The following is a 14,190-nucleotide window of genomic DNA, read 5'->3' as shown; positions in this document are numbered from 1 at the left end:
AAACAAGTTGGAATGTTCCTGTATCTAGCTGTTGTGCCCTCTGAGTACTAAAGGAGCACTTCTTCACCAAGTGTCCTCAAAGCAATGAAGAAGAATTTCTGAACCTACCTACTGGGCCCTCTGAGTACTGACAGTATATTGATGTATCTTGTAACTAGCCCTCTGAGTACTGATGCACTGTGTTTCTGTAACCTGTGCCCCTGAATCCTAAATGACACATTGCCTTCACTATCTCATCCCTGTGCCTTTACAATTGGCTAATTCCTGCTGACACACTTTCCTCATTCCTGAAGAAGGGCTCATGCCCGAAACGTCAATTCTCCTGCTCCTTGGATGCAGCCTGACCTGCTGCGCTTTTCCAGCAACACATTTTCAGCTCTGATCTCCAGCATCTGCAGTCCTCACTTTCTCCTCGAAGATAACCAAGCAGACCAAAATTCTTAATCAGCATTTTTCAATGTTCTTTTGTCTAATCATTCTGATTCCACTTTCACCTTTTTTTAATTGCAGTAGTTCAAACATTATAATTAGACTTCTTCAAAAAATTGTTCCGGTAGTTTCAAATTTCTCACGACAGTCAGATTTTTCAGTTTTTGCCACAGCGAAACAGTGCACAAGTTTGGAGTATCTGACTAGATTTTGTATGTCCCAACAATTGTTTTGCTCATAAAAGTTCAGTCCTTCATATTGGAATATCAGTATTGAAGGCGGAGGGAAAAATAGTTCATGTGATTAAACTGGCCAACATGCAATGTAATGAACATACAATCACAGTGTAAACATAAGATTCTTTACAGATTTACTTCCTGTAAACAGTGATAAGGTGTTATTGCATAAATAATTATATTGGCGGAAACTAAGTTGAAGTGGAAAGCATGGGAACCCGTAATGAGCCGGAAAAAAAACGCAATATAAATCTTTACTGAAATTACATCTCTTTGATACAGAATGTTCGGTGTATCCAAGTGAAATGCAATAGATAGCGCTTGCTTAAAATTCAAGATTTATTATGTGAGATTCATTTTTTTTTCCCCCAAGTGTGCAGAATCAAAAGGTATATGGAAAGATCTTGACTATGTTACATTTTCAGTCTTGTGAACCATAAAAATAAATACATTGCTCTGAATTTGTATTTTACGAATCCAGCAACAATTCAAAAGCGACTGAAGAAAGAGAAAAAGGCAAAGAGGAAATTACAAGAAGCACTTGAATTTGAGTCAAAGCGACGAGAGCAAGTGGAACAAGCTTTACAACAGGCTACATCCACAGAAAGTCTCAGGGTGCTCAATGGTACTACTCTCATACTTTTTATATAATGCAACTCTTGTGATTGAAAATCAAATAGGTGCAAGTGCACATCAGGGCTCATTAAATAATATGAAAAGGAATTGAAAATTTTGAATAATAGTTGTAGTGATAGACACCCCATCGGAACTGATGAAGGGGTAGCAGTCTTTTTAATTGTGGGAAGAATGAACAGTTCATGTGAGTAAACTTACTGATAGACAATAAAACAAAAAAGTAGTGATATTAACTCTGATAACAGATGTTAGTTTAAAAAGTCTTTACAGAAAATACTTGGTTATTTCCAACATGTTCTGTTTTTAATAATTCTTACATAATTTCGATTGGGAGTTTGAGTTGAAAGGACAGCTACTCGAGAAAAAAAACTCAACATTTGTTACCACCATCACTTCCAAACATGGGTGTGTACCACAAATACAAGCCTCTTTTTCCTTGAGCACTGAATTAAGGTTTTTCATTTTTCCCCTGAAGGAGGGACATTAGGCACAATTTTAACCATTAAAATGCTAGCCATATGAAGTTGTTTATTTGGCAAATTAGGATTTAAATATTAACTGAACCATGATGTTGAGCTTTTCAAACATTGTTATTGAATATAAATTTAAGGTAATTGATTTTTTGTTGCTTTGGGGAAATGGGGAACATTCTTTGCATAGTCTTCCATAGAGGGCTTGTATCATGATTGATTACCCAGTTATGGATGGAGGATTTGTACAAACAGCAGCCGTGAGGGAGTATAATGTGCTGATTTGTTCCCTTGATTATTTTGTCAGGTGCAAATAAACATTAAATTTTCTTTTAATTATATGTTCCTGTGCAAAATGCCAGTAACTACAAAATATGCAAAGGAAGATTGGTAAACATTGAAGAATTATCTCCATGCAGGGCTATTAGTAGGCTTAAAGAGAATATATTCCTTTAGCAAAACTAAATGTTATCAACATACTGATTTAAATTGTTGCATAAGATTATAAAAGACAGAAATTCAGTATGATTTCCAAATTTGTCTAATTTCTAAAGGCAAAACAGTCTTTTCGGTAGAGTTAATCTGCATCACCTAGGAATGGCCACACCGAAAATCACATTGTGAGGATAATAACAAATGAATTCAATGATTTTTGCACATGACTTGGACTCATTTCCAAATTATGTTATAGCTTTTCATTATGCATAATGAACACATTTTAATTATAGTCACACACATTCCAATGTGTGTAAAAATTACCCTCGGAACATTATGCACGTTGTGGATTTGATGGGATCAGAGGTTAATAGAGTTACTGAACTGTTGGAACTAAACCCTTTTGCTCATTAGTGATCACATGATAAGCTCATGCAACCCAGTACTCACTCTTCTTCAACTTAGGATATTACATACACAAAAAGTAATCGTAGCATCTGAAAAGATAGAAATGTAAAAGAAAAAAGGCAGCTAGTTGAAGAGTGTGCATCAACTGATTTGATTTTCCTGTTTTTAGACGCAGTAATTCCCGAGATGGAAGCTGAACACTGTGGGACTCAACTTGATACCACAGCTACAGTACAAGGTGGGTGTGAGTTGTATCCCATACTAAAGTACTAAACTTAGTGTGGAGAGGTCGGAAGGGGCATGATATAATATAAAAAAAAGAGGTTTAGGTCATTTTATCTTTTCTAATATATAACAAAATGCTAGCTCCATTCTGCTATGGTGAATGATTTGAAACAAAGAAGCAAAGAGAGAGTAACATGTTATCAGATTTTCCCCTCTCTATCCTGTCCTCCTGGTCACATGTTCTGTTCCATTTAAAAACTAGCTCAATTTTTGGACACGGATTTCACTCAGAGCAGCAAGCAATGCTGATCGATCATAAATTAAGAGCACACAATTTAAATGGTATAAGAATTGTCCAGTTTAATTTTCATCCTTAACGCCATAGTTTACCTTCTGCAACAACTTGGCAAAAATCTACAGAAATTTACTCATGTAACCAGATAGCCTCAGTACAAGAATTAGAAAACAAATACTGTGTTATTGACATCACTGAATCAACGAGCAAGCACTTTCTACTTTTAGTGGAGGGAGTATACATTCTCTTTTCCATTTCAAATGGTTAAACTATCATTTGCCAGTTATGTTCAAATATTAGCAAAATGTTGACACAACGTGTTCACTAAAGATGACACAATCCCAAATTGTTATGGTTCTGTTCGCCGAGCTGGGAATTTGCGTTGCAGATGTTTCGTCCCCTGTCTGGGTGACATCCTCAGTGCTTGGGAGCCTCCTGTGAAGTGCTTCTGTGATGTTTCCTCCGGTATTTATAATGATTTGTACCTGCCGCTTCCGGTTGTCAGTTCCAGCTGTCCGCTGCAGTGGCCGGTATATTGGGTCCAGGTCAATGTGCTTATTGATTGAATCTGTGGATGAGTGCCATGCCTCTAGGAATTCCCTGGCTGTTCTCTGTTTGGCTTGTCCTATAATAGTAGTGTTGTCCCAGTCGAAGTCATGTTGCTTGTCATCTGAGTGTGTGGCTACTAAGGATAGCTGGTCATGTCGTTTCATGTCGACACCAACTAGCCACGAAACGACACGACCAGCTATCCTTAGTAGCCACACGCTCAGATGACAAGCAACATGAGTTCGGCTGGGACAACACTACTATTATAGGACAAGCCAAACAGAGAACATCCAGGGAATTCCTAGAGGCATGGCACTCATCCACAGATTCAATCAATAAGCACATCGACCTGGACCCAATATACCGGCCACTGCAGCGGACAGCTGGAACTGACAACCGGAAGCAGCAGGTACAAATCACTATAAATGCCGGAGGAAAGATCACAGAAGCGCTTCACAGGAGGCTCCCAAGCACTGAGGATGTCACCTAGACAGGGGACGAAACATCTGCAACACAAATTCCCAGCTCGGCGAACAGAACCATAACAACGAGCACCCGAGCACAAATCTTCTCCCAAACTTTGAACAATCCCAAATCTTCTGATATGGGGATCTTTTCAATTGAACTCATATTACAATGTATATTAGGACTGTAGAAATCTCAACACATGGACATTTGTTGTACTTGGAGCAGAAATTGAAACTTCCGATTTCCAGTTTTGCCCAAGTTCCTGCATGGACAGTGTTCACCTACTCCTAAAATCTCCCTTCCCAGACTCACCTACCAAAAAACCCTGGCTCCTGTCCAGGTGATGTCAGTAGAATCGGCATTGTTAGGGAGTGCAATTTGAGGTTTACAACTCCATTCAACACAGTCAGTGAATTGAAGGCAGACCTTAAAAAGAGTATTTGTTTTCAGTTCATGATAAGCAAAGGAGCTCAACCGCACCAGAATTATGCTTGACATTAATCTTCTGGCTCTCTTCAGGAGCTAGCATCAGAATGTGCAAAGGCTCCAATGAAAAATGGTAAGTGGAGTATATTAATTCACAGTCAGTATCTGATGCTGACTTAAAGATCTGGGCCAGATGGAGTCAAAGCCCAATAAACTCAGGTGACATGTTGCAGCATTTCACTGTCCTTTCCTTTTTGGATTTTATTGTTTGAACCAACATTCACAGAGCAACAACAATTGATTGAGGGACTTTTATATTTGCTTGTTTGTATTTTCCCACAGGAAAAGTCTACGTACCCATGTTGAACCCAGATTTGTTTCTCATTACACATGATATGCTGTAAACATGAGTTTTGATTGCAGGCTACTTCTTCCTTTCCTCGACTTTGTTTGTTTGTTTGTATTTCTTTTATTCTCAATAACTTTTCCATCCATAAATTTACTCATTAAAAATTAAAGGGAAATTTCAGAAGAAACTAGCTATACAATAAGCTTCTCAATCATCTACTACCCCAAAAAGGAAAAATGCTGACTATTAGCCTGATTGTCAAAATTGGAATATTAGAGATATTTAATGTTTGTCCTACTATTGTTATTCACTTTAAATCTTTTGAGAAGGACTTCTCCAAGTTGTAATTGTTTGATCATATGGAGAATTTAGAGAGTTCTTTTTTAATAAATCTCAAAATTAAATATTTAAGTGACAAAGCTAACATAAACTACTTGAAATGACACAATAATGGAAATCTTGACTAATCCCTTTGCTGACCCATCATGTTTATCTAAAGGCTCTCACCATAGCAGCAGGTCTGGCCTATTGAGAAGTTGTGTTTGAATTTTTACCCTTGTTTATTTTTCATTCTGTGATAATATTTGTTGAACTGCAACTGCTTTATAAAAAATTCCATGTGTAAAATACCACACACAAAAAAGAAATTTAACTAAATACTTCTCTCAAAAAGAAATGAGGTATGGACCCTATTCAACATCTTCATTAATTGAGATGATGGTCACATTTGTAAAGGATGGATTTAAATGTGTCTGTTCCAAAAAGGTTTCTGGAAGGCTTGAAGGTCTTCCTTTACATTCAAGATTGTTGTGTAACTTAACAGTTAACTCTAGTTCAGTCAAACATTTTGATTAATTGACCAACTAGTGGGACATGGATGGGCATCTTAAAATGCAGTATCATTGTCTTTACATATCAAAAATAAGCCTTGAAGATGTGAATTTGCAGATTCTAGGGGCATCTTTTACAACTATTGGTTGATTTGGTACCCACTTATTCTGCAATTCCAATACCAGTCTGACCACAATGCTTTAGAATGACAGAGATGGACACTTTGGTCTGTCTTCAATAACAGCAACATCCAATCTCTGATGACATAGGATTTACATATAGAATTATTTTTCTGGATTTACAATAATGAACAGGCTTCCTGCAGCCCTCAGAATAATCTAGGACAAAGTTATGAAGTTTTCCTAATTTTATTCTTAAATTGGGTCCACATCTTTGGCATAATAAAAATAAAGAACTGCGGATGCTGGAAATTTGAAGCAAAACAGAAAGTGTTGGAGAAACACAGCAAGTCTGGCAGTGTCTGCAGAGAGAAAAACAGAGTTAACATTTCAAGTCTAGTGACTTTTCATCAGAGCTGACAGTCACAGCGCCAAACTTCATATGAAGGACTAAGTAGTTTGAGTAAGCTTGGTATGCAGTTGTAAAATGTCCAAAACAAGGGTGGCTGACACCAACTACTCAAGTATTCCAAAACATTTAGCCATCAAGTAGTTGATGAAACTCAATCTCAAACTTACTGTTGCAGGGACAATACATGGGGAAAATACATATGAAAGCTTGCAATCATGTATTCAGCTGTAAGGGTCTTTGGGGGTTGGGCGATATAATTGTTAGAGTTTCAGCATGATGTTGCATGTGATCAGAAAGATAATGGCAATGTGTGCACAGATTTACAGTGAATTGTGTTGTTCACTGGAGCTTGTGGTATCTCATAGTTCAACAAGCAAACATTCCAACCTACTCTGGCCAATTATTTGATGAATCTCTCACACCCTCATCAAGGGAGACGGTAAGAAAAAGTGACAAATAGGAGTTTCTTTAGTATGAGGAAGGTGGGGCAGTAGGCTGGGAGGAAGAGGCAAGTTTACAATATATAAATGTGTGTCCAAACAAAGTACTTAATTGTTATTTGATTTGTGGACACTCTGTGGAAAAATAGAACTCAATTTTTCATTGGATACTTATCTTCTCATGAAGGTGAAGAGAGAACTGATGAGTTTCACGAACACATTATTTTAAAAAAAGTATAAGAGACAAAATCAGTTTCTTTTTCCCTCTGCTCAACATCTTACGTACCCTGACTAGCATGTGCAAATGGCCTGTCACTGAGTTTGAATAAATTCCTCACTAACTGGTGAAAAATGTTCACAGTTGCTGTTTCACTTGATATTAAAATGTTTAAAGTCTTTATCATTCTATCAAAATGACTCGAGTCACAATTTAGCGCAGCACACTTTGGACTCCCATGCCCTCCAACAGTCCACCTTCATAATCAGTGGCTCACAAAAACAAATGCATGTGGGAAATGTTATTAAATTTAGAGAGACGTTGCAATTTCCATAGTGTTCCTCAGATTTTTCTTCAATTAACATGTCCTAGGTAAGATGTAGGAAACCATGGTGACAATCACCAAGCAGCCTTCCCAGCAATTGACCATGAAAACGCAAATTCCAGTTTCAGTGTTTATACCTTTCCTCACTGCTGTATTTCAGATAAATACATAGTATTTTTACAATTTAAGCAATATATCATGGAAACCTACACGATCACAGGGCTTGTCAGTGGGAGTAGAATGTAATGGTTAATCAGATGCAGAATGTGGTGATATGAGCTGATTAACATGCGTAATCAGTATGAAGGAAAGATGAGCAATGCAGTAAAAGCAGAGGTTTAGTCACTTAAATATAGCTCAACAGGACATTTTTGTAAATCCTTGCTATGGAATCCACGTAGCCAGTTAACAATATTTTAGAGATTGGTTGCAAGTCAACTTTTAGTGTTTCAGATTATTAAAAACAAACGTCTCATTTTGTTTTCTGCACACTACTTAACTCCTTTCGCAGAACATTCACTGTTCCAAAATGGGAAGGATTTCAGTGGTATTAAATCATTACCTCAACTTCACATAAATGGGATCAGAATCGGTAATACTATGGATTTAGTTGAATGAGTAATTGTATAGTACAGAAGCATTTACAAGTATGTTAAACATTAATGAAAAAAGTAGGCATTTTGAGCAAGTTCTACTCTGGACATCAAATTCCCTGAACTGCAATAAAACATTTGCACATTCAAACTGTTCCTTTGGCATCACCATAGCAACATAGTTAGTGACTGTAGTGGGATATAGAGGGCATAACACTAGCAGAGATGAATTACATACAGGGTCTCTTTCATGAGCGTGAAATGCCCTTTTGTCACTCATGAGCTGTGAGGTTCTCAGCAGTTAGCCTACATTTCAAGATCCATTTCAAATTCAGCTCAATTGTCTGAATGCTAAATGAAAGATTGAATAACATGGGCAAATCTGGCTATTATATGCAAAATGAAGACTGAAAGAGTTTGGATTAGGTGACAAAGTATACAATTTATAGGAATGCTAACCAAAGCTTTTAAAAAAAAGATTGAGCTGATAGTATTTAACACTAGCTGACATGTGGGTTTTTACCCTGTTTGAATGATTTTTGAATAGATTAAAAAGGCAGAAAAAAATGTGAGACATTAATTACATGTTCATTTGCATCAAGATATCTGAAATCACGATTCAGCACAAAGCAACCTCAGGCACTGTTGTATTCATGGGACTGGAGAAAATAGAAAGAGACATTTATTAAATAAACTAATCATGTCCTTTTTTTTAAATCCAAAACTTGTCTTTTTAAATCAGTGCTTCATGATGTTTAAAGTTCATAGCACACACTGTTCCCTGGTCCAAGATTCACAATGTTAGGTTAGGCGTGCTACAGACAGAGTACAATACACATCTTCCCTAGGTACCTCCAGAATGCCCTTGATCTTGACCGAGCACACTGCAATGTGTTTTTGTGACCTACCCTGTCATTACTGTCCATACACCTTCTCAAATGGAGATCAGTAAATTCCTGAGTGCTGATGCAAATAATGAAAATTGTTGGAGAATCTGTGCAGGACTAATTTTCATGGAGGGCATGTGGTATTGCAGTGAAAACGGACAAAAATTTTTGCTAAATTATATTGCTTCTAGCAGCACCTCAGAGATTAAAAAAAAAATTTGCATCTCTGCACCCACAAGCAGAATTCTGGTTTTCTCTGTATTTTGTGAATACATCCTGGGAGCAAGATTTAGACAAGCTCATTGGTGGATGAAATGGTGTTTAAGGACAAACCATCACAAGCATATCAACAAACTGAAAACATACAGAGTGCACACAAAATCTCTCTACACATTTCCCATTAATAATAAAAGTACTGAAGAGTTTGTGGCCAGATAGCTACAAGTCCACGTTGAATTATGTTGGATAAGGGGAAGTTACAGAGGCCCTGGTTGTCCTTGTGATTGCTTTAGAGTAATGTCTGTACCTCTGGGCTTCTCCTACGGTTAAAGAACAAAGCTAACTAACAATGCTGACTGGATTTGGTAAAAGGGTACAGTTTGCTCTACTGCTCTCTCATGGAGTCATCCAGCATGGAAACAGACCATTCTGTCCAACCTGCCCATGTAGACCACAATCCCAAATGAAATGTCCTACCTACCTGAACTTGGGCCCATATCCCTCCAAACATTTCTTATTCATGTACTTATGGAAATCTCTTTCAAATGTTAGAACTGTACCTGCATCCACCACTTCCTCTGGAAATTCATTACCCACATGGACCACTGTGTTTAAAAAAAAGATTCCCCTCATCTCTTTTTTTAAAATCTCTTTCTCCTCTCACCTAAAATGTATGCCCTTTAGTCTTGAAATCCCCCAACCTAGGGAAAACACGCTTGTCATTCATTTTATCTGTACCTGTCACGATCTTATAAACCACTACAAAGGTGACCCCGCAACCTCCTTCACTCCAATGATAAAAGTCCCAGTCTGCCCTGCCCCTCCTTATAACTCAAACCTTCCATTCCTGGCAACATCTTGGTAAATCTTTTCTGAACCGTCTCAAGCTTAATAATATCCTTCCTATAACAGTAACCAGAACAGGCCTCACCAATGTCATGTACAACCTCGACATGATGTCTGAACTCCTGTACTCAAACACCTTCTTAACCACGCTGTCTACCTGTGATGCAAACTTCAAATGAATTATGTACCTGATGCCCCAGTTCTCTCCTTCACTACCATGTGGTTAAGAGCAGCCATTGGATAGAAAACTATTGGAGCAAGTGATTATTGCCCTCGGTCCAAGGCTGCAAGTGTAGTTGCCAGTCTGGGCCTCAATCCTGGAGATCTCTTCAAACCTGGAGCCCCCTGAACATCAAAAAGCACACTGGGTAATAGGGGTCAGATTTTAGTAAATTTGAGAACCACGAAACAGGAGAGACTGAGGGTAATTTAATGGGGATCACACCTGCCAGCTAGAAACCTGCTCAGTGCCTTAAGTCACATTTGTCAGGGTGCCTCAAATGGCCAATAGAGGTTGAAATTGCGCTGCCTGAAAGGCTATCAGACACCCACTGGCAACTCTCCTTGCCCGACCTCCGCAGGAATTGTGATTGATACCAAAGGCTTAGACAAGGGTTGCAGCCCACAGTTGAACGAGGGCAGAATAGGAGTGGCAAGAAAGAAGTCTTTAACTGGGAGTCAGAAAATAGAGTGCAGGGCTACCTCAGCAGACTTGTGCTCTGAGACAAAAGGTGCCTTAATCAGATAACTGAGTCTCTTACATCAAAGGGAGGGGTACTCAGAGTCATAGAGTCACACAGCACAGAAACAGACCCTTTCGTCCAACTCGTCCATGCTGACCAGTTTCCTAAACTGAACTAGTCCCATATCTTTCTAAACCTTTCCTATCCATGTACTTACCACAAAAATGCTTCTCTATGGGGCTCTGCGTACAGCTGGTTAACAGCTTTAACTGGCCACTTGTAGACCTGAATTAAATCCAGTGGAAAGACTGCTCTGGGTGGAGGTGGAAATGCAGTAGAGTCCACTCCCAGATCCTCCTAGTCAATGAAATGTCCCTCTGCCTTGGATGAGGAGTACGATTATTCAACTCCAACCATTATTTACCTCTCCTGCCCCCATTTTAAGTGATTCACACATGGTACAAACAGACGAGAACAATACCAAAGAGATATTGACTGTGCACTATAATGTGCTAATTCTTACTGAAATGCAATGAATTGGAACAGCAGAGATGTTGAATGTGTTTGCATATTCACATCAGTGTTCTTTATAAGAAAGGAAGGAAAGAAAGCTCTCAATCATCACTGATACTGAGGCCTTCATTTCACTGATTAAAAATGTAGTTACAGGTACTTTTGTACTCAATGCAACAAGACAAATTTATGAAACTCAATAAAGGAAACCGACCAGAAAAATTTAGCTCCTATATTAAATAGCTTTTACTTTGTGATTTTACTTATTAAAGGTGAATTAGATTGTATATGCTTTCCCATAAATAGATTCTATTAATGTAGAGTTTCAGATAATTGATGCTGGGAGTAGAAACTCCATGGGGCCTCATCCACTTTCCTGCTGGAACTTGGTCGGAGATTGGTGCCATTAATCAGGGTACCATCAGGATTACAGTAGTGGACCAAAATTTCTGGAAATGTTTTTCTAGATCCAGAAGTGCAATCACACAACCAAATGACTTCTTCCACCATTAAATCACCCATTTTCTGGGAACACTTTTCCCCCTATTGGCTCAAGTGAGGAAGCAGATGGGCTCATTAAAAAATATATATGGGTAACAAGTAGAGGCCAGTGGACCATAAGCATTCCCCTTAGTCCATTTGATCTGGTTCACTGGCAGTTGTGATTCAAGCTCTTAGCCAGGAATAAATGCAATCGGCTTTTGGCATAAAAACAGAAAGTATGGCAGAAACTCAGCATGTCTGGCAACATCTGTGGAGAGAAATTAATGTTGAGAATCCAGTATGACTTATTTATCCTGAAGAAGAGTTAAGCTGGACTCGATGTTCACTGTTTCTGTTTTTCTCTCTCCACAGTAGCTGCCTGATCATTGATTGTCTCCAATACTTTGCAAATTCTCGTTTCCTGCGTTTGCAGTATTTTGCTTTTATTTCAGCTTTTAACATGTCTTTGTTCACATTTTTCAGTTCTATCTCTAGTTCTACAGTAGGGGAGAAACAGAACGTTGTGATCATGATGCAAGAATATTACTTTTGGTCTTCTGTTTCTTTTAGAAAGAATCTTAAGTAATATTTGCAAATTAAGTTCTCCATTACTATTTATTTGCTGGTTTACTTTTTGTGGTGGAAATTGTTACGCTCTTACACAAACAGTTTCATTCCTTCAATAAAAAGACAATAATTATCTGACAAGTAAAGTAAATCAATAAGGAGACCTGGCATGTGCAACAGCCTTGACTTCCATGTATGAGCCAATACTATGAGAATATACTTCAGTTCACTGCAAAATTTAAATCCCAAGTCTCTACATTAAGGAATGTTGGTTCATCTTTGCAGGTTGAATGAAAAAAAAACTTTGACAGAGATTCTGAGCAGCATTGGAGACATCAGCTTGAAAATTAGACTCACTTGTTACACCCAACTGGGGTAGCACTTATCTATTTTGTAGATATCACCTACATTCATGCTAAAAATCAGTCCCCCCCTATTGCCAGACTCATCACAAAATTCACAAAGGTGGTTATTTTGGCTTGTTAGGTCATGTTACTCCTTAGTTTTCCTCCAGATACTTTAATTTGTTTGCAGAAGGCACAGGGAGGCTGGCTTGTACTTAAAAGTTTCTGACTTACTGGTTAAAGAACCACATATTATAGCAACTGTTAAAAGGAAAAATAGAGATGGTCCTCCTTAAAGTGTTTTTTTTTAAAACAAACACAGGAAAAGAGACAGCTCCTGCCATGGGGACATCTGATGGCTTCTCCCAAACATGCATATTCCCAAGATATTCAACTACCTGGGAGATAGTTATTGGTAGCCAAGAATCTGTTGTCCTTGATAACTGATCACCATACCACCACACCAATCAGCTATACGTTGTCAGTCAATTGCCCACTTGTACACTGTTTGATCTGTAACCAGACTTCAATACTGCTTAAACAAGTAGCTGTGTAACAGCATTTAACATGAGTGTCAGGTTCCTTGTTCTTAACAAGTAAGCAATTCTTCAATCTTTAAAACTAGTTCTTTTCCCTATTTCAGTCCACAACCAAAAATACAGAAAAATATTTTTAAATGGTCTTTTACATAGTATTGTTCTTCACAAACTTCTAACAATTTAATCTGAGCTGTGGGAATTAAATTATTTTAAATAACTTGAAGCCAATTAAATTAGTTCATAGAGAAAATTGGTGACAATTCTATCAAACACCCAAAGGATATCACCCACAATCATTTCAAGCCTGTTTTTAGTGTAAATCAGTGCTTCTGCAGCAGCTTGTAACCTATAACCACAAATTACAACACATTCAAACATATAATTATTTAAGTGTCTGCATTTGTAATTAAGGCATACAGTACTTGGAATTTTTAGTTCTTCAGTTACTTTTTAAACAGTTCCCATTGATGCACACTCTATTAAGGAATTTGTGTTGAGGATTTAGTCAAATTTAAGGACTGTGCCCTAAACATTTTTAAAGAGTAGCACAAGTTGTGCAGCAGGGCTTCTCAAACCACAGCTCGGGTGTGATTCCCAAATCTGTAATGGGGGCCATGGAGTGCCACAGGGCTCAGGAAAATGGTTTCAGAAGGGCCAAACATCAGGGCCAGGCTTATTGGCTGAGCAGGCTGTCAGTCAGGACAGTCAGTACAAAAAAAACAGCCAATCTCTGGTGCTGACCATCTCCCCTGACAAGCTATCAGCCAATGAATGTAATATTCAGCCCCAGAACATTCAAAACTATTACCAATACTGCCTAACGTTCTAGGGACTACCATTGATCAGAAAGAACTTGACTAGCGTTTTAAATACAGTGGTTACGAGGGCATATCAGAGGCTAGAAATACTGCCGTGAGTAACTCACTTCCTGATTGCCCAGAGCCTGTCTGCCTTCTATAAAGACAAGTCAGGGTTGTGATGGAATGCCCCCACTTGCCTGCATTACTGTAGCTTCAACAACACTCAAGAGGCTTCACGCTATCTAGGTAAATGTAGTTCACTATATTGGCACCACATCCTCTCTATATGATGCGTTGCTGAAATTCATCGAGGCTCCTTTGACAGCACCTTCAAAACCCATAGGCATTTTCATCTAGAAGGACAGATGCATGAGAAGCATAACCAGCTGCAAGAACCTCTCCAAGTCACTCCTCATCCTGGCTTGGATATAAAAACAGAAGTTGCT

The 14,190-nt window shown here is 38.3% G+C and overlaps 1 protein-coding gene across 4 annotated transcripts in view; it reads left to right on the top strand.

The window, feature by feature from the left end:
• Positions 1-14,190, top strand: part of dacha (dachshund a) — a 391,212-nt gene that overhangs the window by 360,218 nt on the left and 16,804 nt on the right. For 3 of the 4 annotated variants that reach the window (XM_043704520.1, XM_043704518.1, XM_043704521.1), the window contains exons 9-11: positions 1,147-1,290; positions 2,784-2,852; positions 4,920-4,996. In XM_043704520.1, coding sequence (XP_043560455.1) covers positions 1,147-1,290; positions 2,784-2,852; positions 4,920-4,981 — 275 coding nt within the window. In that variant the 3' untranslated portion in view covers positions 4,982-4,996. Of the gene's footprint in view, positions 1-1,146; positions 1,291-2,783; positions 2,853-4,919; positions 4,997-14,190 lie in introns of those variants that run through there. The other variant, XM_043704519.1, reaches the window with a different exon arrangement.

The sequence above is a fragment of the Chiloscyllium plagiosum genome, chromosome 15, assembly GCF_004010195.1.
Source record: "Chiloscyllium plagiosum isolate BGI_BamShark_2017 chromosome 15, ASM401019v2, whole genome shotgun sequence".
Taxonomy (NCBI): domain Eukaryota; kingdom Metazoa; phylum Chordata; class Chondrichthyes; order Orectolobiformes; family Hemiscylliidae; genus Chiloscyllium; species Chiloscyllium plagiosum.
Note: the sequence above shows the minus strand (reverse complement) of the source record. Positions and strands in the feature narration are given on the sequence as shown.